General features: G+C 41.7%; 1 protein-coding gene across 15 annotated transcripts in view; it reads right to left on the bottom strand.

The window, feature by feature from the left end:
- Positions 1 to 23,195, bottom strand: part of cacna1g (calcium channel, voltage-dependent, T type, alpha 1G subunit) — a 261,264-nt gene that overhangs the window by 140,712 nt on the left and 97,357 nt on the right. For all 15 annotated transcript variants that reach the window (XM_044102108.1, XM_044102109.1, XM_044102097.1 and 12 more), the window contains 2 exons: positions 18,986 to 19,097; positions 2,784 to 2,917 (listed from right to left, as the gene is read on the bottom strand). In XM_044102108.1, coding sequence (XP_043958043.1) covers positions 2,784 to 2,917; positions 18,986 to 19,097 — 246 coding nt within the window. The remainder of the gene's footprint in view (positions 1 to 2,783; positions 2,918 to 18,985; positions 19,098 to 23,195) is intronic.

Raw genomic sequence — 23,195 nt, 5'->3', positions numbered from 1 at the left:
ATTTCGTGTCTCTCTTTTTTTTTTTTTTTTTTCTCCCTCTATCTCACCTGGTCTGTGCGGCCAACTCTCCATCAATCCCCCCCTGACAGCCAGGTGATTAGGAGGAGAGAGTTCAGACCTGCTGAAAAAGCAGCTTAGCTGTAATTATCGTCTCGGAGAGAAACAAACAGTTCATCAGGGCCCGTCTCCGGGGACTTAACAACTGTTGCCAGGATATATATCGAAGGCTCGACATCCAGCCGTTACCTTGGCTACTCTTGTCTCCATATGTGTGGGTTGGAGGGGGGTTTGCCCTCCGTACAGATAAAATTCTTTTCAGGTTGTTCAGAAATAGCATAAGCCATGAAAAAAATTAAGACGTAGACTCCGCCCACGCGCGCTGATGGAAGACGACACACAACGCGCGCGAGTCCCAGACTCGGGGAAACACGCTGCTTTCACCCGTTTTCTGTTAAAGTACACACACTCAGACACACACGCGCGTGTGCGTATGTACGCATGAAACACGCAACCAGCTCCCGTGATTTCAAGAAATTAACTGTCAAAATAACCAATCACAGTTAACATAAATGAACAAAGAAAATCAGTCTGCAAGTCCTTTAGAAGGATTTTGCATGTTAACAGACTTCTGGACTCAAACAGTTCCAATTTAAACATGGCGTTCTTTGGAAATGAAAACATCCCCCGCTCTGAAATCTAAAAGAAAAAAACCAAAGACACTCATCGTAGCGGTGAATCTTGTTTTTGTTTTGTTTTTTAGTTTGGGCTTTAAAATGACTCATTTGAATTATTCAAACTTGAGTCTGTAGGCGACATTCTCTAATCTAAGGTTCCCCGGTACCCATAACAGGAAATGACCCGTTCCCCGTTGCGCCTGTATTCCGTGCTTTTATAGCCTTTGACAAATATTTGACAGCTCTTCCAGTCAAAATGTACTGAACTCATTTAAAGTGGTTGGATTTCTGGAAAAGATCTTGATTTTAAACAAATTACAAAAATTTTAAACGGAGGAAGACTGTATGCGTCCAGAAGCTTGTGGTTGGACTGATTTGACCACTTCGAAAGCGGTTTTGGACTGTTCAGTTGGACCACATTACGTCCAAATTTCAACCGTTGAACTCTGAGATAAAAGGAGGGAGAACAAACTCAAGAATGACTAAGTCTCAATCTCACAATAAAGTGAACACTGTTGGCACACTGCTAGCTGTAATTATCGTCTCGGAGAGAAACAAACAGTTCATCATGGCCCGGTTGTTCAGTGGAAACATGCCGTTTTCAGAACACCTTATTTGCTAAAAACGATTTTGCGCTTGGATGGTGTAACTTTTCAGCTCTATCAAAATAGGTTAATTTTGCAAAACTGCAATGGAAATGCTTTTTTCGCATGACATGTCACGTGATCAACAACCGGATTTTACTACTGGCGGAAGTAACAAAGAAAATGACAGGAAGTGGTAGGAGGAGGATGGCGCTGCAATTTTTTAAATGACTACCCGTGTGCAAAACTTGAAAAAGATTTTTGGGGCTGCACCAAAAATTTGGGTGTGAAACCAAAAACCAAGAATATAGGTCAAATATTAAGAAAGAAGTATGCCATGTGTCATTCAATTGGGTATTATGTACATATTCAAACCTTTATTTATATTTTTGAATAAAAAAATAATCTTTTTCTTTTTGTAATTTTAACAATGAAAAATTGTGCAATGAAATTTGGGACCAATCCTCTAGTTAAAAATAATGTCTCACTTGGAAATCTAGACAATCAAACCATAACGTGATTAGAAAAGTTGCACAATAAATCCAAACTTGTGCAGTATGTTCTTTTAAGATAATTTAATTTGCATAATGTATAATTATTCCACCTTAAGAAAAGAACAAAATGGCTGCCATGCTTGTTTACTTTTTGATAACCCTAATTGATGCTTGCTGGATCTGAACAACTACCAGAACTGAATCTAAGCTAACAATTCAAAGTCCACAATTTATACCGTCGTATTCAATCAATCACAACTCGCCTTAACGAGGCTCACTTGTCAAATTAAAAGTACCTCTTGAAAACCTTTAATAAGCAGGTGTTAAACATATTTTCCATTAAGCTCACATTCCCGTAATAAATGTGTTTCTGTATAGGTGTGATGTAATGTTCTTTTCATTAGCTAAAAGCAGAAAATCCTCACAATTAACAGAAACAGCAGGCTTGAAAAAAAAAAATCAGTCGGCGCGTAATTAATGATTTCAGGTCATTGAGTCTGAAATCAGTTAACATTTCACTAATATTCCAATATATTGTTTATGTCTACTGTATAATGATGCGTGAGCTGAAACAAAGACGACAACATGAAGGTCCTCCGTTGTGTTTTGGTGAAGGACACTTGTGCACAGGAGGAAGTGTGTCCTGTTCCCACTGATGGACAACAGAAGCCGCGGCAGAAGGGTGGCATTAAAACCCAGCGGGGGATGTAGTGTGATGAAAATGTCAGACCTGAACCAGCAGGCTAGACTCTGCCACGTGTTTCATCAAGTCGGAGTGTGTGGAGTCCTGCGTCAGAGGTGTTACGCCCTGCATGTTCGCAGCTAAAGACTCTGTGTGCAAAGGCGCGCCGTATGAGTTCGTATCGGCATGCAAATCTACATATTCAGCATCTTCAGCATGTCCCAAAGGTCCCTGGAGTGTACTGAGAGGCAGCCGGAAAAAAAAAAAAAAAGTGAGTCTCTATTGTGTTTACGAACACCTTGATGTTTGGCCAACTGAGAGTTCCGTCGTGTCAGCGGTGTAAACTCACCCAGCCAATACGATGAAGAAGTCCAGGCGGTTCCACGTGTCTCCAAGGTAACACTTCTTGCCAAAAATCCCCAGGGCTACCATCTTAATCACCATCTCGATGGCGAAGAAGGCGAAGATGAAGTCATCAAAGTCCTGCCCGGACACAGATAGAACAAACGGGTTAACGTTACGTTTTGAATGCCACTGAACGTTGAAAATCTGTTGTAAGTCAAACTGTTACAACAAAACGTCATAAATCTGCATTTATAAATCTCTAATATGTTTGATTAGACTTTATAGTCATCTACTGAATACCTTCCTCTTGTCAAGATCAGGCCATAAAGGTCAAAGGTGCAGCAAGGAAACTCAGACTTCCTTTTTTCCCCCCAATAACACTCACCGGCTAATTAAGGGAAATCCAAAGACATGCCTGGATTATGAAGGAGAGAAATTCATACATCAGGACTGTTTCAAGGTCTACTTCCAGTGGGATGGCTTTGTAAAGGCTTGAGTTCAAACCTGGGTCTGGCGTTTTGGCATTAGAACTTAAACCCGCATCATGCCATCACTCAACAAGGAGACGAATGAATACATGTAACTTTTTCTCCACAGTGACAAAAACCACAGGCTGTGGCCCCAATAACTCTGTATAAAGGTTAAAGGATTGCACTTACTACATAACTGTCTGAATACAACGTGGGTGATTAGCTAATCTAACATCTGTTCTACTGACGATCCATCAGAGCTGATGTGAAGGTCACCTCTCCTCTATCCCCCCAACTGAACCGAAACACAGAATTCCACAGCACATCTACATGCTAAGATTGTCAAAGTCAAGCTAGCATAGCTGACCTACTTCCATCTCCCTTGCTATTTATTTATTTTTTAACATGAACCTTTTCATGACCTGTGAAATGTGACACTCTTGGACCTTGTCAAGATGTTGTGATGTTGACAATTAGCAGACAAGCACTGCGTTCGTTTGTCTTTTGTCATTAGAACTTGTGTACTTGTGATTTACAAATCACAAGTATATTTAAGATTTAGCACGTTATGTTGACATCTTGACAGCTAAACCTAAAACATGGCTAGCAGTTTTTTGCTCTCCAGCAGAGAACTGGAGAACGGGATCTTGTGCACGTTACGTCACGTTGCAACATGTCTCCAGGCAACGGAGTTCTGTAACTTTTTGGTGAAGACTGAAGGATTTAATACACTAGGGTCTGTTTTTTTATTAGCCACTATCTAGTCTAGACATTTCCTAATGTATGATAAACATTCTACTGAGAGCCTTTGACATCACTGAGACAGTTTATGAATTCCTGCAGAGAAATCCATGTTGATCCTGTCGTCAGGAGGTCAGACAACTGCGCTGGATGGGAAAAGGATTAACATTTTGCTCAACGGCACTTAAACAAGCCTGTGTGATGTCCTCAAGTGATCGAATAAGGATTTTGTTATACCTTCCTTTATTAAACGGCACTCGAGAACGAATTACGGCGGCGAATGGAAAAAAAAAAAGCGCCGTAACCCGGGGCAAAGCACTCATCGCATTAATCAGTATTTCTTCTCTTCATTACGGCCCGTCTGGCCTCAGCTCTCCAAAAAATCCTCATCAGGCCGAACCGAAGACGAAACAAGGGCAGAGGACTCGGACGGAAGGAGCAAATACCGCTTCCTTAAGTTATGAAAATCGATGGGAAACGACAGAAAGCAGAGGTGGAGGAATTTGGAATGAGCGCGGCGAGTAGAGAGCTCATAGTGAAAAACAAAAGCTAAAGAGAAAGGAAAAAAAAAATCAAATCTGGAAGGAGATTAAGGCACAGGACACCCACTGATAGATGAGTCATCCTAACACGAACAGAGACGTGTATAAATATATCAGATCCTGTTAGCTTAACGAAAAGCTAGCCTTCCACTGCTTTAAAGTTCATTGGAAGTAAAAAAAAAAAAAGTTGTGGTTGATGGAGGAATGTGAGACTGTGACAGTGTTTACAGCTCAATAATCTCAGTCTGTCTCAGTTTCTTGAGCTTTCCCAGCATCCTCGAACAAAAAAGAAAAAAAGAAAAGAGATTTAAAACAGCAACACTCGGAGCCGCTATTTCACAAACCGCCAGACCGTGAAACAAACAGGTTCCCTCTCCGGTAGTGACCCGAGAGGGAACTACCGGAGTTCACATTGGGACTGTGGGATAGTCACTGTGGATGTTAAGTCACCCGCAGTCACTTAACATCACTGCAGGTGTTAAGTCGTTTCTGTTTTTTTGTTGTTGTTTTTTTTTTTAAGACACCACTCATTAACTCCGTCGAGGCGGTGGAGCCCTGTAGCGACCTGTTCAATGAAGCGAAACCTCCTGAGGAAAGGGTCAGGCAAAAAAACAAAAACAAAACAAAAGCGATCTGTCTGATCTACATTTCATCTGACTGGGAAACGACTTGCACCGTCATCTGGGCACCCATAGTTTCTTGTGCGCTCCTGTATCGTGTCACAGGAGGCTGTTATTTAGATAATTCACATCGCGGCGCGACTGTTGATAACAGGAAGCATGAAAAGACAGAAACAGAACGCTAACGGTCGAGCTTCGGGCCAAGTGACTGGATATGATATCTGTAAAATGTTTGCAAACGTCACAAAAAAAAAAAAATAATAATCTTTACCTTTACCTCCAGGGGGTCTTTTGTGGGCTTTAGTGTCCCTTATTTGACAGTAGGCTGAAAGGAAAGGGGGAGAGAAGAGGGGAGACATGCGGCAAATGTCGATGGGTCCGGGAATCGAACCCGTGACACCACCACAGCACGCCTGATCTTTACCTCCTAACCTCAAACAGAAATGTTGAGATTTCTACCTTGAAGAAATCTCAACATTTGCCTTGAATATATATATATATATATTTTTTTATTGTAAAGCATCGCTCAAAAACATCAGACGTCAATGGAAACAAATCATGCCGGATGTTTTTACTCATGTGAAAAGGGTGATGTACGGAAGAGGATCAGGGCAACAAACTGAGATTAAAATCCAAATGCTGAGACTAAAGTCAGGATAAAACAAAAACTCATGTAATTTTTTTTAATTCAAATTAGAATTCTGATATTAAAGTTAGAATTTTGAGATCAAAATTTAAATTCTGAAGTGCAATTTGTGATTGTAGTCAGAATCCTGTCAACAAAATTGGACCCATTTAAACAAAATTGGCCACGTTTTTTTTTTTTGTTTTTCCCTTACTGACTGTCTCATCTAACTCTACATCTATCCATGGCTGCTCTCCTCTCTCTCATGACCGAGTCTTTCTCCACAGCTGAGCCGTAGTTACTCGTCTATTTTGCATTCACCGAATCCTGTGAAGCTCCTAATGCAACAATGTGGCTTCCACCTTAGGGCTGCAGCTTCAGACACACACAAAAACACACGCACACCCACCCACACACACACACACACGTCTGCAATACCATTCACAGAACCTCAACAGAAGTGTCAGACTAGTCCAAAGAATTCACATCATGAATGTAATTTTTGCCACCAGATATTGGTTGAATTTGAAATATTTTGATGGTTTTCATTGTAATTGTTGTGTTTTAATGGCTTTGTTCCTGAAATGTGCTACACAAATAAACCTGATTGATTGATTGATTGATTGAACCTTTGCCTGCAGTATTTTGTTTTTTGTGGTGCTTCCCTTATGGCAACATGACAAAAAATGAGCACCGCCATATTAAGTATTTACTACATTAAAAAGGAAATTAACTCTTTTTATTTTCCTGTGTTGAATGAAAATTTTAAAAGAGACTTTGAAACATCCATCCATCCATTTTCCTACACCCTTATCCCATTAGGGCAGGGAGGGGTGCTGGTGGCTATCCAGCTGTCTACGGGCGAGAGGCAGGGTGATCCTGGACGGGTCATTTTGAAATATCATTATACATAAAAATAATGTCTCCTATCACAGGTTTTCCTTCCACTCAACTTTTTGTGAATACACTTTTTCATAAAATTCCAGTTTCCTGAGAAAGATTCTATCTTATCTTTCCCTGTAAGCTATAGTTATCAAAAACGACCAGAATTAAAGGCTTCAAATATTTTTGCAATAATTCTATACGAGTTTCACTTTTTGAAACGAGTGAACATTTTCACATTAATAGAATTAGAGACGTTGTTTTTTTTTGTGTGTGTGTGTTTTGTAACGTAGCAAAACGTGAAAATAAAAAGGGTGTGAATACTTTTGTGCTCATATTAACTCATTGAGCTCCTGCCTGCTGACTGGACCGAGGACAAACCTTTGTGACCACAAACAAGGCTTTCTTTTTGTTGTTGTTGTTTTTTCTTTCCCTCAAATGCAGCTGGAACCTCTAATTCGCCAAGTCAGCAGGATTTGCCGGCCAGAGGGACGTGGAAGGGTTCTCCTGGTGGGCCGGTTCTCCTGGTGGGCCGGTTCTCCTGGCACATGGCGACTCGGGGACTCTAATGGGGGAAATTGATTCTCTCAAACTCGTGTGAGGCGTCAGCGGAGCGTGAAACATCGTCTGACCTCCGCAGAACGCAGACTCCACTCGACGCCCGAGTGTTGCCGTGGCAGCAGCAACAGCAGGGTCTTCACCAATCAGAGGCTAAGATGGCTCCGATTTTTTTCCTCCTCAGAGGAAAAAAAAACAACAAAATCTAAAAACTGAAAATCTGTTTTGCTCCGCGCCTGTCTGGAGCGTACGGTTCAATAGCTGCTCGTCCATGTGGACGGCGGAGGAGCCTAAACGCCACACGCTCGCCTCGGAGGGATTTGACACCAGTGACCTGTTCTGAACAGCCCAGCGCTCACACACACACACACACCACACACACACACCCACACACTGTACTTTAATTTCTACCATCTAACAGCTTTAGTACACATAAGACACAGAAATCGAGGGAACATTGGAACTTTTTGGGAAGCAGATGAGTGTAAAGAAAAAACAAAATTGAGGAGTCAATTATATACGACGACTATTAGGGCCATTTAAATATGGGAAGAAAAAAAAAAAGAGTAAATTTGAAATTTTGATATTAATCTCAGATGTTTCCCTGAAAGAACTTGGAAATTTCCGAGCTTCAAAAGTCAAAAATTGGCTTGAAAAAAAAATCTTCCAGAAGAAATTTGGAAATGTGAGTTTGAAAAGTTGGAAATTTGCAAGAAAAAAAACCCTTCAAAATTAGAATTTTATCTCAGGTATTTTGTAGAAAAAAACTTGGAAATTTCTGATTTTGAAAATAAAAAATAAAAAAAATGCTAGAAAAATAACTAAGAACTATTACATTTCTGAATTTCAAATGTCAAATTGTTACTTTTTTTTAATTTCTGAGATTAACTTCAAAATTTTCTGAGGTTTGGGAGGAAATGTACTTATTATTTTTTCCATCTACAATGGCATCGTAATTATACATCATTCGAAAAAGTCTTTTCCCACTTGAGACAACTGACGTGATTAATCTTTGATATTGTGCAACGATATTTAACAAACAAAAAGGATTATTTAATCACCATGAGACAAAACATAAAAAGACAACATAGCCAAAGGGATACTTTAAGATAAAACACCTACTCAAAGTTTCTCTACAGGCTTCTATGAGATATTTTCTGTACTAGCAATTTAGCGCTCCTTATTTGGACTCTGAAGATCAGAACCTTGTGCTCCCAACATCGATTTCTTCGTGGTTTGCCGCAAATAACTTTACAGACCTGATGTATGACTTGATCAAAAATTTTTGGGAATATCTTGATTGCCTTAATGTTGGTTGAAATGCTTCACCAATTGTTTTGTGTAATGCTGTGAGTTTCACTACTTCCACCACTAGAACTGTTTTGTTTGTCGGAGGTTCGTTACATTTCCATGTCATAAATCTGACCTGTTTGACCTGAAAGAAGCGTAAAAATGTGTGCAGGTATCTCCAATTAAAGGTATAAAAATAAGGTCAAACAGTAAGGTGGGTGGTTAGACAACAGCCTGTGGCAACCTAGACAGAATTACCCGAGTAAGTCATTTCTAATGCGTTCTACTGTGTTTTTCGGCTTTATCCGTAAATCCATGCCAGTACAGAAAGTTCCCATTTCATTATGTGCTACAAATCCTCGTATTTGTTGCAAACAAAGCATGGTCGCTGCTGCCATATGGGAAAGCCTTCACTTCCTGTGCAACCAGAAAGGTCCTGTTAAAAAAAAAAAGCCCCACCAGGCACAGAGCGCGGCTCACAACATCAGCCGCCGAAAACGCCGAGGTTAATCACTATAGAGAGCAATTAGGGTGAACGAAGAGACGCCACACACGTCCAAACAGCCGCTGAGACGCTTTTTTAAAGATAGGAATCCTACAATAGCTGGCCTTTTATGTGGCAGGAGATGAATGAGGGTGGGAGCGGGGGGCGATACATTTACAGCAGGGCGCTGCAGGTTAACGAGTGTGGATGCAGAGGACAAAAACCTCCGCTGGTTACGGCTTTATCTGTTCGATGCACAAATCGCTCTGCGCCGGTGACGAGAACGAAAGGATCTTCTCCGTCTTTCTTCTCCACAGTTCAACTCTCGCCACCAACATCTGGACGGGATTCCTGCTGCACTGACTGTGAGCTACTGGCATCCTTCCACCTCCTCGTGTAGTCTACCACAGACTTTCATCTCTCCCATCTCCCTCTTATCTTTTCTCCCACTGCCTCCTTCTGTCTCCCAGGGAGTGGTGGGGAGGATCGCTCCCATATTACTGTATGTTATGTCTCCCACAGTGGCTTGAATGTATGCTTGGTGGCCGTGTGAGAGTCAATGGGCGGTTTGCATCGTTTTTTTGTAATGCTTACCTCACCAGGGTATATTTAGCCAACTCACTGACATTGATGGAGCCTTGCCAAAAACTCCACAGCCCTTAAACGTGTCCACATTGTGTGACTGTATATGAGGGTAAAGTGGCTGAAAAGTCATACATTGTTTTCAAAATGTAAAAGGTGCCTGGTGGATTTGCATTCAGCCCCTACTACACTCGCTGTGGTCTCTTAGCAACTTCTACACCATGTTTGCTGTGCCCCATTCATAGCTTTAGGCAAACTGCATACAGGAGTGCCAATTCTTGAAGGTGTGTACTGTCTCTGCGCATAATAAGGGTATTTTCACACGTGGTTCAACTGGGTTTCAAAGTTGCAACATTTCTTTAATTTTCAGCAGGCCAATCGAAGCAAACTAATTGTCCTCGCGTCGCCTGGCACCAGGAACCACCTGGATACAACATAAAAACCTCTGAGGAAGACAGTGAAAGCAACTTCCTTCTTCACAAAATGCAAAAACTGGAGTGGCGTCAGATTTTAGAGGTTGTAAGATTTCTCCTTCGTGGCAAAAGACCACAAGAATTTCTTCCTCTAGCGGTAGACTCTCGGATTTGCTTTGGTTGCATTTACCCACAATGCCCTGTCTACTATAGTCTGCTTCCTGCTTTGGGAGCAGTCTCTGGTCACATATGCATTTAAACCACAGCAAGTTCACTTTAACATCCCCTAGGGTAGAGTTAGCTTTTTTTGGTTCACATCGGAGTTCGATTGCATGCTCACACTTCACTAAACGAACCGGACTTCACAGACTTTAGAGTGTGGATGCACCCTAAGATGATGTTATCCCCAACCTATTAACTCTGTCCCTTTCCTTTTTGCTTGACCTTTTTCACAATTATGCACTAATTTGAGTCTAGTACATCGATGCTTGTGATCGTAAAGCAACAACACTTAAAACAGTTCAAGTAATTAGAATTTTGTAAGCGCAGACAGATGAAACACATCAGAAATCCTCGTTCACCCCGTCCAAGTTGCTGCTGTCTAACCTCACACAACTCCCTTTTCATGCGTCTTCCTGCGTGAACGCCCATGTTCCCGCTCACATTGCCTGAGAGCGAGGGTAAACACACGTGTGGACCAGGCGCACAGACATCAGCTGTGCTTTGTTGCGAGTTGCTGAAGCGAGTGCTGACATTGCGGGGCCTTCTCATCGCCTCCCGGGCGCAGCCTTTATGCTCTAAGTGCTCTTAATCACTAACGATGAGAACACTTAAACACTCCCTAATGTCGATCGCTTGAGCGTCAAAGCTATTAGATATAGTATGGCACCCAAGTGTGAAGTCCGGCAGCTCCGGCGGACTAAACGCAAGCATCCTCGTCGTTTATGGTTGAAGGGGGAGGACAAAAACAACACGTGTTTTCACATTTAAGCAAGGACTGCTGTTGGGAAGAGATCAGGAAAGGATTTACTATGAGGCAGCCTACAAACATATTGATGTATTAGTGCTAGTAAGAACTTAAAAAAAAGCCTCTCCATAAATTTATCAGACTTATATACTGCGCTTCCTGATGCTGTTGGTTCACCAACATTTTGAACATCATGCACCTTTTCTATTTAGGTTTCCAATTAATCTACTACAGGTTGGTCTAATTTTAAAATCCAAACAAACTCACTGGAAATTGAGCTTTCAGCGAGACAAAATCTGAAAAAAAAAACTTCAGCAAGACACTAAGGGTTTGTGTAGAGGATTAAAGGCCATCCATGAAGACAACACCATCAGCTGACAGACTGGTTTTTGATTGAAACGGATGCCGTCGATTCTGTGGAAACCCTTCCCCGCGCCCTCGCCCAAAAATAAATCTCAGACACTCTCTATGCTAATTTTGCCTGTCACAAAGTCTAAATGCCATTATCATTGGGGTCAGGCGCTTTCATCACATGCACAAGCATCCGTAAGTGGCGGTAAAGGCGGCGAACGCCTCATGTGGCGAGAACAATAGCAATCTGCCATTCAGGTCCAGATCCACTCCTCACAGGTGGAGGGGAGATAATATTGTGGGCTCAATCACTGCCAATTCAGAGCGCACAGACACCGGCTACCCGCGACGTTTCATCACGGCGAGGTCACAAACGCAAGTTTAGAGGCGTGGCGCTTTCCACAGGGGCTCCTCTTCACGGCAGCGTTCCCACTCTCCAGAATGTCTTCTCTGGGTGTATCTCTCTAATCCTCTGTTCAAACAGTACTGACAACGGCTTTATTAGCTTTCGGCTGACATCACATTGTACTGTCACTGCTTGGGTGGTAGGGGAGTACGAGCTCTGCTGTTCAGAAAGGAATGTTCCTTTGAAATTTGTCCTTCTGGGGTAAAAAGAAGAGAGAAAGAACGAAAGAAAGAAAGTGAGGCTGTACATGTTTGGCACTTCTTTGAAACTTCTCTATCAGTCAAACCTTAGCTCATGCCTTTACTTTCATCCCTCTGAACTGCAGAGCTCTGATGTGTCGTCTTCTGTATCAAACACATCATCCAAGGTCTGTTTGCCAAAAGGGATAAACTGTTAGGAGGATTATAGCTCTGAAAAATGCGATGCTATATTTATTTGCTTTTTGGCATCGGAAAGACTTGTAAAGATCGGAGAGTGTGATAGCAAATGGGTTGTTTACATTGACTGTTCGAGTCCTGGCTCTGACTATGTCCACAATGAATCTGCAACTGTCTACTGCATACAGTCCAGCATCACAACACGAGTTCAGTCACCGGTTTCAATCGAATTTTTACATTTCCACACAGCGACTAATTAACCAGTAGGTGCAGCCGAGCAACAGAAAGCCACCGGACCCAACGATCGTTACACGCGTCGTTATTAATCTGTCACGAAATTGTTACTTGAAAGAGCTCGAAATAATTGCAGCAGAGAGTTTTAATCAGTGAGGTCATCAGATCTGTAAAAACAAAAACAAAAGTAGGAAAAAGCCAGAAAGGAGAAGAAAATGTTGTACGTGCTGGTTGCAGTGTGCTGCTTTTTGAAGATCTAAATAAAACTGGTTGTTGAAGACAGCGTTCAAAAGAACAGGGGAGTTTGATTTAAAGGTTGATTGGAAAGAAAGAGAAAAAGACAGTGACAAAAATGACAGTTTCAAATGGATGCTAAAATCAGAAATAGTTTGAAGACGATTTCAAATTTATTGAAAATTGGTTTTCACTGAATGTCTCATGGACATATTTCACAGCGATGGAGTGCTGGTGAAGCACATTGACCAGACTAGTGGGTTTTCAAAAGACTTTGTATGTATTGTAAAAGTTAGAATACATTTTTCATGGACCACTTGTTAGTTTACAAAGCACTTTTGTCATAACCTTTTTAGAATATATAATTTGTTTCCCACTGTATCGTTTTTATTAGAAAAGCACAAACAAAGCCCATGTCCATAAATTAGCTGGCAGCTAGAAGGCCTGCGTAAAGGGCAAGGGTTGCTTTGTGACATTGCTTATGTTTGGTTCCTGACCAAATACATCTAAACGGAATGAAATAAAGCCAAGCCCAGCTACCAGAAACAATACGAGTTCAGGTAAGGTGCATGCTCTGTGAGGAGAGACAGATCACAGAATAATGTAGGTAGGTCACCTGTGTGCCTTTACCATTTCTATAGATGACAGCGAGATTGAAATGGAGGAAGCGGGGCAATTACTAACAGTGTGTTTAACCTTTGGGCTACCAGTTCATCTGAGCTCCGCAGAAGAAACTCGCCAAATTAAATCACATCTCTTAACCCGGGGCAGAGAAGTCAGAGAGCATGGAGGGGCTCGGGCTGCCGAGACAACAGCAGAATCTGAACCTCAACTCCTCGGCTCTCACAAGAGCTGCAATTTTCGAGATGTCATCTCACCATAAAAGCTTGTTGATGTCAATTTCACTCAAATCCTTATGTTTGCCTATTGTTCCTAGTTGGAACACATGAAATCAACTTATGAAGATTAATTTGGGGAGCAGGTAAAATTATGCAACAGTCTACTTAGTCAGTTCACCTATCCTTCACTGTCCGTCACAATCCTTCAAACCCACCCTTCCTGACAACACCTTATCTCTCCTCCTGCTCTTAATCCATCGCCCTCATCCCTACTTTAAATTCTCATTCTTCATCCAGTCCTCTTTGTTCCAGGTTCCATCTGGATGTTGGTGTGGTTAGAGAAAAGACCGTTGCTTGAATACTGCACCTCCACACTGAGTCACCACCATCTAAACCTTTATCAGGAGTTCCCCCCGCCTACCGCTCAATGACATCCCCACGTTCAATCCATCCATCAGCTCAACCCCTTTCTTCAATTAATCTGTAAACTCATGTCACTCTGGTTGTTGGTAGAGAAATTACTTTGGAGGAAAACTTGTTCTCCTGCTGCTTATTAGATCCCACTCACTAACTTTTGCCACAATGAAGAGATAATGTGTGTTATTCACTGCAACTGTAACTGCTATTAACGTCAGGCCTTCCTTTGTTTTTCAACCCCCTACTTTCAGCTTTTCTTTTAACGAGTTTCCTTTCCTTCAATGTTGTCATATTACACTCCTTGTTTTTAAGTGGTCGCTCCTTTTGTGTCTGCCTTTCATTCTCTTGGTGTGTGGCTGTAGAGTAGCATGGTTGGTAGAGATGTTACCTTGCAGAAAAAGGTAGTAGGTTGAAATTCTAGCCTGGGGTCTTTCTGCATTCAGTTTGTGTGTTCTCCCTGTGCTTGTGTCGGCTCTGTCCGGAAACTCTGCTTTCCTCCTACAGTCCAAGAACATAAATGTTAAGTCAAATGGTCTCTCCAAGTTGTCCTTAGGGTTTGTCCTGTCTGTCTTTATGATGTCCTTTGATGGTCTAGGGAATACCTTGTCTCCTCCCCAATGACTGCTGGAGGTACAAGCACCAGCGGGTACAGACAACAGATGGATGGGTTCTCCTGGCATACCGCTCACGAGTCTCTGCAATGCATGTGCTGCGTTGACCTTTCCCAATGACGATTAAACTTAAACTCTTGATCCATCTGCATTCTCTGGATACTCTAAAAGCAGTAGAATTGCTGCCCTTTGGTGTTGGAAGGAGTTGGATGAATGGATTGGGAGCCTGATCAGAAATCCTCCTGGGTGCCAGCCTTTGGGGATTTTCTGGGCATGTCCCAGTAGGAGGAAACCCCAGGTACAAGATCAAACAAGAAGGACCGTGTATGTCTCTTCTGTCCTGGGAATCCCTTGGGATCTCCAAGAGTGAGCTGGAGAGTTGGCTGGGGAGAGGGCTCTGTGCATGTCCCTTCTAGACTTGTCCCTGCAAGCCAATCTCAGAGAAATGGAAAATTGTGGCTGGATGGATTTTTTTTTTTCATATCTGTCCTTTCCATCTGTTGCCAATTTATTATCTGTTGTGTATTTTTCCAGATAATTCAATTTGTTGTCTATTTCTTCTAGCCATTAATTTAACTGCTTTTGTTCTCTGTTCACGTTTTGTTCCCGCCAACTCATTATTTTTCTTGTCCAATTTGCCATTTCAAAGTTGTCTTGGCAAATATTTCCTTAGAAAATTCCCTCTTTATTCATTGTATTTCCTTCTTTCCTCTGTTCTGTTTTCCTTCTCGTTTGATTTCCATCCTCTCCCCTTCTTTTTCCATTTTCTTCTTTTCATTCCCTAAACATTAAGTCTAATTTAATCTCCTCCTATTTGTTCTCTCCAAAGAGTTTTGATTTTACTTTGTTTTATGCTACAAGCCATCCCTTTTCTTTCCTCTTCTTTGCTTTGCCCTTTTTTCTTCCTCTCAAAATACAAGCCCATATTAGGTAAAAGAGATGGAAGTGGATGAATCTATCTTCTGGAAGATTGAAATAAACATTCGACTTAAAATGCGTCAAAGACTATAAACGTTTGAACCACTAAAACTTGATCTAATCCCAAAAAGAGTGCGCAGAGGGAGGTCTGTTCTCTCCCAAATGACAGAGGTTTCTCTTTTTAGGACGAAGCTGCTCATTCCTCGGAGTCAGCGGACGAGAAAATAGGATGACTTAGTTCTATCTATTTGGAGCCACTTAGCAAGCGCCTCGTCTCCTCGCCACACAAGACGAACGGCATCGGAGAGAACTGATGTAGCCCCGCCGCGCCTCGCCGCTCGGATCCCTCACCCGGTGCGGAAGTTATTTTCGTTCTCCGTATTTCACAGTACAATCACCAGTGTATCTCCATTAGCTTATATGGTGTTAAAGAAGGTCGACAAATTAATGACAATGTGTTGTTTGTTTTCCATCTTGGATAATGAAAAAGGAGAGAACTGCAAAAAGGTCAGGAATGCTGGAAAACGTTCGGAGAGAGCAGTTCTCCTTCTGGAGTTCCCAGCCTCTCTCTGAGCCCCATCGACTGTTTCGCTTTTGTTTGCACAACGCGCGTATGGGCTTGCGATGCGTGACGCAAACGTGGAGTTTTTGACGTTGGCATGTCTGATGCCGTTCCGCGTTTGGAGAATTTGGGTGTGTGCTTCATCCCAGTGGGAGGGTTTTCAGCTGGTGGTACTTGTTTTATTGAATAAAGACTCATCACGCGTGACGTCGTTACTTTCACCAAATAATGAATTAAATCTCAAGTGAGAAGTGAGCACATTACCAGCTCACCAAGCTGATGACTGCTCAAAGGTCCAGCTACAGTGGCTTGAAAAAAGTATCCGTAAGACATTTTTTTCACACTTAACCTCCAAACTTTGGTGTATTTCATTAAAGGGTTATTAATATGTGTTTTCCAGCCACCTGGTGCCATTTTATTGCATAATCAAGTAACTATGCTACCTTCAGTTGTTATAAAAAAGCTGTCTATATCAAATATGATTTAAAGAATTTTGACTTCATAATTTAACACTTTGTAATTGGACCCCTCTCTCTTGAAGAAACTAATGCTCTTCCTTCAGGAAGTCATCGCAACATGGCTCCTCTATTAACCCTTTAACAAAATTTCTACCAGCGTTTCAATGAGAAGTAGCTGGTATAACGAGCTCAGCAGATGTACTGGTCAGACATATGCTTGCTATTTGCTGCTGGCTAGTCTGAAGGAGCTGAGTGTGGGAGATCCGGGGCAGGGCTGTTCTGTGAGGTGGAAAGCTTGAAAACTGCAGTTTCAAGGCACCTCAAAAGCAGTGCTAGGTCCATCCAGGCATTTTTCACAGCTGGATGGTTGTCACGGGAGATTAAAATATTTGTGAAACATTCATGAAAGAATCAAGGCACCACTACAGGTGTGGTTTTGATGAGGTAATAGCATTGCAACAATATATCAATCTCAAAAAAGTCGATTTTACATATTTGTGAAATGGCAGAAAAACTAAACATGGCACACATTAAATAGCCACTCAGTACTTTGTAAAAGCATCTTTTGCAGCACGGAGATTAAATTGTTACCTTTTGATCTTATTAAAGCTGCTCATTCTTCGTCAGATTGTGTTCAGAGTGCCACAGATTGTGATTTAGCTCTGGACTTTGACGAGAACATTCAACCACATTGATACCCTGTGATTTAAAACTCAATGTTCAGGTTCTTTGTTTTAACTTCTGGTCGTATTTAATCCATAGAACTCCATCGATTTCACCAGGTTTCCCGTTGCTTCTGATGAAAAGCCACCCTTCAGTAAAGATTCTGCCACTATGTGAATATGCTTTGTTGTAACCTCGTCCAGTGTAATTCTGGTTGTGTCTTTAGTGCTTTGGTCCCCCAAGAAGGTGAATCTGTCCTCTAGTGTCAAGTCAACTATAGGTTTTCCTGTCAACAGATTTCATGGAAGGCAATCAGCGTAAAGGAGACAGAAAATAAATGTGCATCATGCTTTCTAAATCTTAAACTGCAACAACGTTTTGAAAATTATGCATTTATTTTTAGATTTTAAACCCTAATAAAGAAATGAAAATGATTTAAGGGGTATAAATATGCAGTTTACTTGATCATGTCTGTTTAACCCATCACAGGAATTGATACTTAAGCAGAGTACATAGGGCTCAGTGTTAGGTCTTAGTAGAAGAAGTTCCAAAAGAACTTAATCAAGCTAGACAAAATGAAACACATCACCTGAATAATCTCAATTTGTCTGAAGAGGCGTGCGTTACAGAGTGGTGGTGTGAGGTGCAGACGATGAAGGCATTTTCCAGGCAGCCAGGGGGTTTCACAGACTGCTGAAATGGAGTTACACTATGGGAAATGTCAGGTCAAGCTTGAAAAGACATAATTTGTCCCACCGTGGAGGAAATCAAGAGGGATTTACTGCTGCTCTGAACAGGCTGCTGGGAGATTGCTTTGAGGTGGTAAAGCCTCTGTTGCTTACAGCCATGGCCGACGCTTTGGGTGGTAAAACAAACGTCTATTTTTTGGGGGTGGGAGAGTCTTTTTTTTCTATGGACTTTTTATGATAAACTGAACATACACTTTGATTGGCAAATGTATCAAACTTTTACAGAGATCTACATTTTACAGTGTTTATGTATTTCTTAATGTGTTTTGTAATCCTCATGGTGACCCATTCTTGGCTGATTAGCAGGTGAAGATATTCAGTTTGTTGACTTCTGTTTCTACACCCATTTTTTGAGAATTGACTTCAGCTTCATGTGGTCACTAATGTGGTTAAAACTTGGGAAGCTTGCTGGTCACAGATCCAAAATTTTGGCCTTCATGCTACTGAATCCGTGGACAAAGACCCAGCACTGTAGAGGAAGTCACTAGTGTGTCTGTTAAAAATGTCAGTTTCCTGGTGTCATGATGTAGGCAAAGATGGAGAGACATTACTGACCAAGGGAACATGGAGATTGTGATTGTAGACTATGGAGGTCAAATACTAAAGAACTACAGAGACTATGGATGAAGGGTAGGGGAGAAAGACTCTCCTGACCAAAGAACCATGGAGACTATGCATGCATCAATTTCAACTTTTAACTTTTCATATAAAAGAAACAGGTTTTCCAGATGTTCCAAACAATTAGGAGGAATTCATTGTTTGTTTTACATTTCTGTCTCAAGGCCATTCAGTCGAAGGTCTCTCCCATCTTTAGCCAATCCCGAGCCGTTCTGCAAAACCACCCAACCCCGTTTCCCAGAGCCCACTGTCCTGCATGCCTTAGAGATTATCTACTCCATCACACTTCATACAAATGATTGGATTAACCCTAGCGCTATAATAGGGTGCTATTGAGGTCTGCAGAAGCCTTTTAATGACTCATTCCTTTTCAAAGATCATCTAAATCAAGGAGGACAGTGGGCTCTAAGTGCAAGGGCGAGGGGCCACGGCTGTAGAAGGGCCTGAGGTGATAGTGGCCAGCTTGTTTTCTTCTAATAAGCAGATTAAGTGTTTGCTAACACAATTGGACATATTTTATAGCAAATCAGTGTTTTGCAACAGTACCAAAACACAGTGAAAGCAAATTTAAAAGGACTCAGAGTGAGGGACTTACCTGTAGAATTTTGCACCGCTCAGAGTCACAGTTGATGTCTTCGCAGGGATGAAACATGCCCAGTGTCACGCAGTTCAGCAGGATCACCAACATGGACGCTCGTTCGAACCAGGTGGAGGAGGGCGAGTTAAGGAAGGCAACACAGCAAGATGACAACACCAACAGGCAGAGACAACAGGCGGCAAACAGAAGGATGCGTTTCCTCCAGCGACCTCATTATGCTTGCCTCACCTGACAAGCGGATGCTGGTTTACCTCTTTCGGTACAGTTTGAAATCTAAAACTGTTTTTGAGAGCAAAATGAGCCACAGGAGAGTCGGGGCGGGGGGAGTCAGGGGAAAGAAACCCACCTGTAGCTGACACTGCTCCCGTTCTGCACCGTTGGCCAAGGATCTGCTAGGAAGGCGTGCTGGTAAATGATCAAATTGTTGCCGAGGGAACTGAATAAGCAGATTAAAAAAAACGATGCGAGGCACAACAGAGGAGCTGCTAAGAAACTGGGAGAAATTCGATAGCGATAACGTCAGTCAACGTGGGGTCGACGTGGAAGGGCCTAATATAGTTAGGGGCTTAAACACAACTGTGACATAAACGAATGAGTCGGCTATAGAAAGAAAAGTGAGGTTAATACTACACACACACAAAAACACACACACACACACCAGAGCTGCACTCCTACATCCAAACATTTATCCCGTACATTATAGATTGCTACTGAAGCTGCAGTCTGCACCCAACCTGGTTAACAAGGTTAGGCGCGATAGACGGTTTGTCATCCTTTGGCGTGTGTGTCGGAGTGTGTGACGTGTGACCTAAAAGTCATAGAGGAAGGTAAATGTGAGCACACTGGCCAAGAGGAAAAACGACCTGCAGGTCTTTTACCGCATTAGCCGCCACATGATCATTTATCTTGCTAACCCATACCGAAGATGGGTCAGCTAGCCTTTTGCTAGCCCTCCATTGAAGTCTAAATGAGCCATTATGTTGTATTGTAGCAGAATTCAGGGGTAGATAAATTCACCACTGAGGCATTTAATGACCAAAAAAGGTTGATCTGAGGAAAGTGACGAGAACTCGACCCCCATAAATACCTTCAGCTGCCCAGAACTTGATTTGAAAGTCACGTAGAATCACCTACTCAAAGATTTTCAAAGGAGAAGTCAAAAGGTAACCAGAGAAGAATAAAAGCTTAAAAGAGTCTCCACGGCTCTATGCAGCTGTCGTGGCATCAGCTTTCGTTGTGTTGACAGTCAGTCAGAATTACCATTTGCTGGCCGACGATAATAATAACCTTCATTTAACCAGATAAAAACCCTCGTTGAGATCTACAGTCTTTATTTGCAAGAGCAACCTGGCAAGCGACCTGATAGTGGCACTGTTCACGACTATCATTTACATTCAACTAGAGAAATTTAGTTCAGTTTAGTTTAGTTTTAAAAACATCAAAGCGTAAAATACTAAAAACATGACTATTAAAATCAAAAGTCTCTTCTATCATACATGCAATACATGGTTACATGGTGATTTTATCTTCTTTTTCTATTAAAAAAACTTCTTCATATGATCAATGTTAGAAGGGTTTTGTCCAGATTCAACTAGTTCATATAATTTAGATTCTATGTCTCCAAAAAAACCAAAAGGATTTCCAAATCTCAATTTCTATTTCAGAGGTCAGTGTAGAATTACCCAGTTAAGCTTTGATCAGTCTGAGTGCTGTAGATTTTTAAATCAGAAGCAATTGAATAACGTCTAAGTTTTCTAATGTTAGCCATTTAGCTTAAGACAAATAGAGAGCTTGAAAGCAGATGTTAGCTTGCGTCGTTAGCTGTCCGTGGTAGCCTTAGAGTTTTTTTCAAATCAAATACATCATGCTATTCTGTCAGTGTTTTGTTTTCACATTGGTAGCTAGCATGACACAAAGAACTGTAACTGTACCCAGTTAGCTACAGTTGAGCTAACCGTCAAAGCAAGATGGCTACTTATATTATTACTTCAAAACAAAGAAGTGAGAAACAGACACAGGGTGTCATAACAATAGCTTTGGCTGATTTAGCAAGTATGTGGTGGTTGGAAGAAAATACTTTACTTCACTTATTTAGTCTGCGTCAAGCCACCGGGTCTTGTTAAAGCCAAATGAGCCACATTTGTAAAATGGCACATTCAGCCAAAAAGGTAAATTGGTTTCATAAGTGGAAATGAGACCATGTCAGTTAAATACATTTTCAGCAAATACAGTAAATCTGGGGAAGCTGGGAATGAGCTGGACTCATTACCAGACAAGCATCCAGGTTAAAGTAGATATATGTTGATAAAGGGAAACATTAAATATGAATAATCTGACTAATTTAATCAATATGTCTTCCTCTCCTGCCTTCGTTCTCTTCCTCTGCCTTCCCAGCTGGCGGTCTATAATTAAGCAAAAGAACGGGGTGTTTCCAAGTGTTCTGCCCCACTGTTAAACCCACACACACGCGCACACACACACACACACCTTCATGGGTCTCAGCATGCCAACAAGTGGTGACGCCCCGAGGGATGGATTCAATTAGAAAAAAGATGCAGAGGGATATGCTCTGTCACAATCTGAAAGCAAGACAGCTACACGCTCCGCTCGCCGCAGACACACACTTTCAGAAGTAACACAATCAAGCTAATCAGCACCTCAAAACACACTCCGTGTTCTGCTCTCTTGGGTTCTTCTCAGCTCTCTCGCACTTTCGCTCCGTCACGCACACGCAAAAAAAACATGCACACAATTAAAACCTCTTTCTTCTCGTTTAATGAAGGGAAAACAAAGAGGTAGCTTAATGTTCTACCACTGATTTCCTCTGATTTTCATCTCACCGTCCACCAGGATGCAAGTGGAGGTTGAAGTAAGTGAAGTAAGGTAACAGAAAAGTTGGATGTTAAAGACTGGGTTCGTCCTGGGATGTTTTCTTCTGCTCTTCTTTTTTTTTCATGATATCTGGGGCGGGTGAATCGTCAGCAGGTAGAAACAGTACAAAGGCAATCAATACCAGAGAGCCGCTCTGAATACTTATTTTTCATTGTGTTTACGAGAACTCTCGCCGGACGCGGTCCTGCACTCGTCTCTTTCTGCACCTCGTTTTATCACACGCAACACCGTCTTGGCTTTTGAAACACTCATCCACTTAATCTTCGCCTCTCGCCAAAGATGGTAAGGCTTTACCAGAAGCTGCTGAAAACATTTTTAATATTCATTCATTCTGTCAGGTAAGAAATTGAATCAGGTTCCCCTCCATCCCCCCCACACACACCATCGCTGAGAACATCTTCCATGTGATGGACCAACAAAAAGAGTCTGCAGTTGTGAAATAGTAGGAAAAAGTAACCAGAAAAGCTCAACGTGCGTATAGAGAAACTGACTTTTTGGCACTTCATGTTGAAAACATCAGGATTTCAACAAGTTCTTGAAGATTTTACATCTTTGTTTTGATTGGATCAGCCAACACGGCACTTTTTTGGTGAGCCAGTGTAGATTGTACCATACATCTGTTGAGACGATGTTGGAAACATAAACCATGCTTCCATGCTCTAGAGATGTTTTTGCCTGGTAACCATCTCACTTGTTCAGAGTCTACATTTTCAGATGTAAACTCTAACACTGAGTAAGCTAACTGGGACGTCTTGTTTTTTTTTTTTGTTTTGTTTTGTTTTTTGCTGTTATTGTCAAATTTATTTTCCTGTGAAACTTGTATTGCATGTGTTTTTGACTGGGATTTACCGCCTTACAACTTATAGGAAAACGTCAATGGGCATCTAGTGGAATATCAAGATTGATGCATCACTATCATTTTTCTTCGAAGACTGACATGGTTGAGTCTTTAAATGAGTTCTATAAACGGGTTTCTTGGTAAATGGAATCTGGCACTGGACAAAACACCTGCACAGACAAGTGAATTCAAGCCAATCCGTGAGCAGAAATGCGCACATTTATGCCAGATGACAGTGACAGATAGCACATTACAAAGGGCTGCTGCAGTCACAATCAATATTTCATGAACATCCTTCCTCTTTCAGTTTCCACCTTTTTTAACCCCCCCCCCCACCCCTTTTCATGGCATGTTCAGCACTCTTTCTGGAAGAAAAACTTTTATTTTCGTCGCCCTACCTTCATAATAATAGTAGCAGGTAAGGCAGCACGGAAAGAAAAGTGAAAGGTGAGAGCAAACAAAGTCCTTTGAAGGGTT

This window comes from Gambusia affinis, linkage group LG20, assembly GCF_019740435.1.
Source record: "Gambusia affinis linkage group LG20, SWU_Gaff_1.0, whole genome shotgun sequence".
Taxonomy (NCBI): domain Eukaryota; kingdom Metazoa; phylum Chordata; class Actinopteri; order Cyprinodontiformes; family Poeciliidae; genus Gambusia; species Gambusia affinis.
The sequence above is the reverse complement of the archived record's forward strand: the minus strand, read 5'-3'. Positions and strand labels throughout refer to the sequence as shown.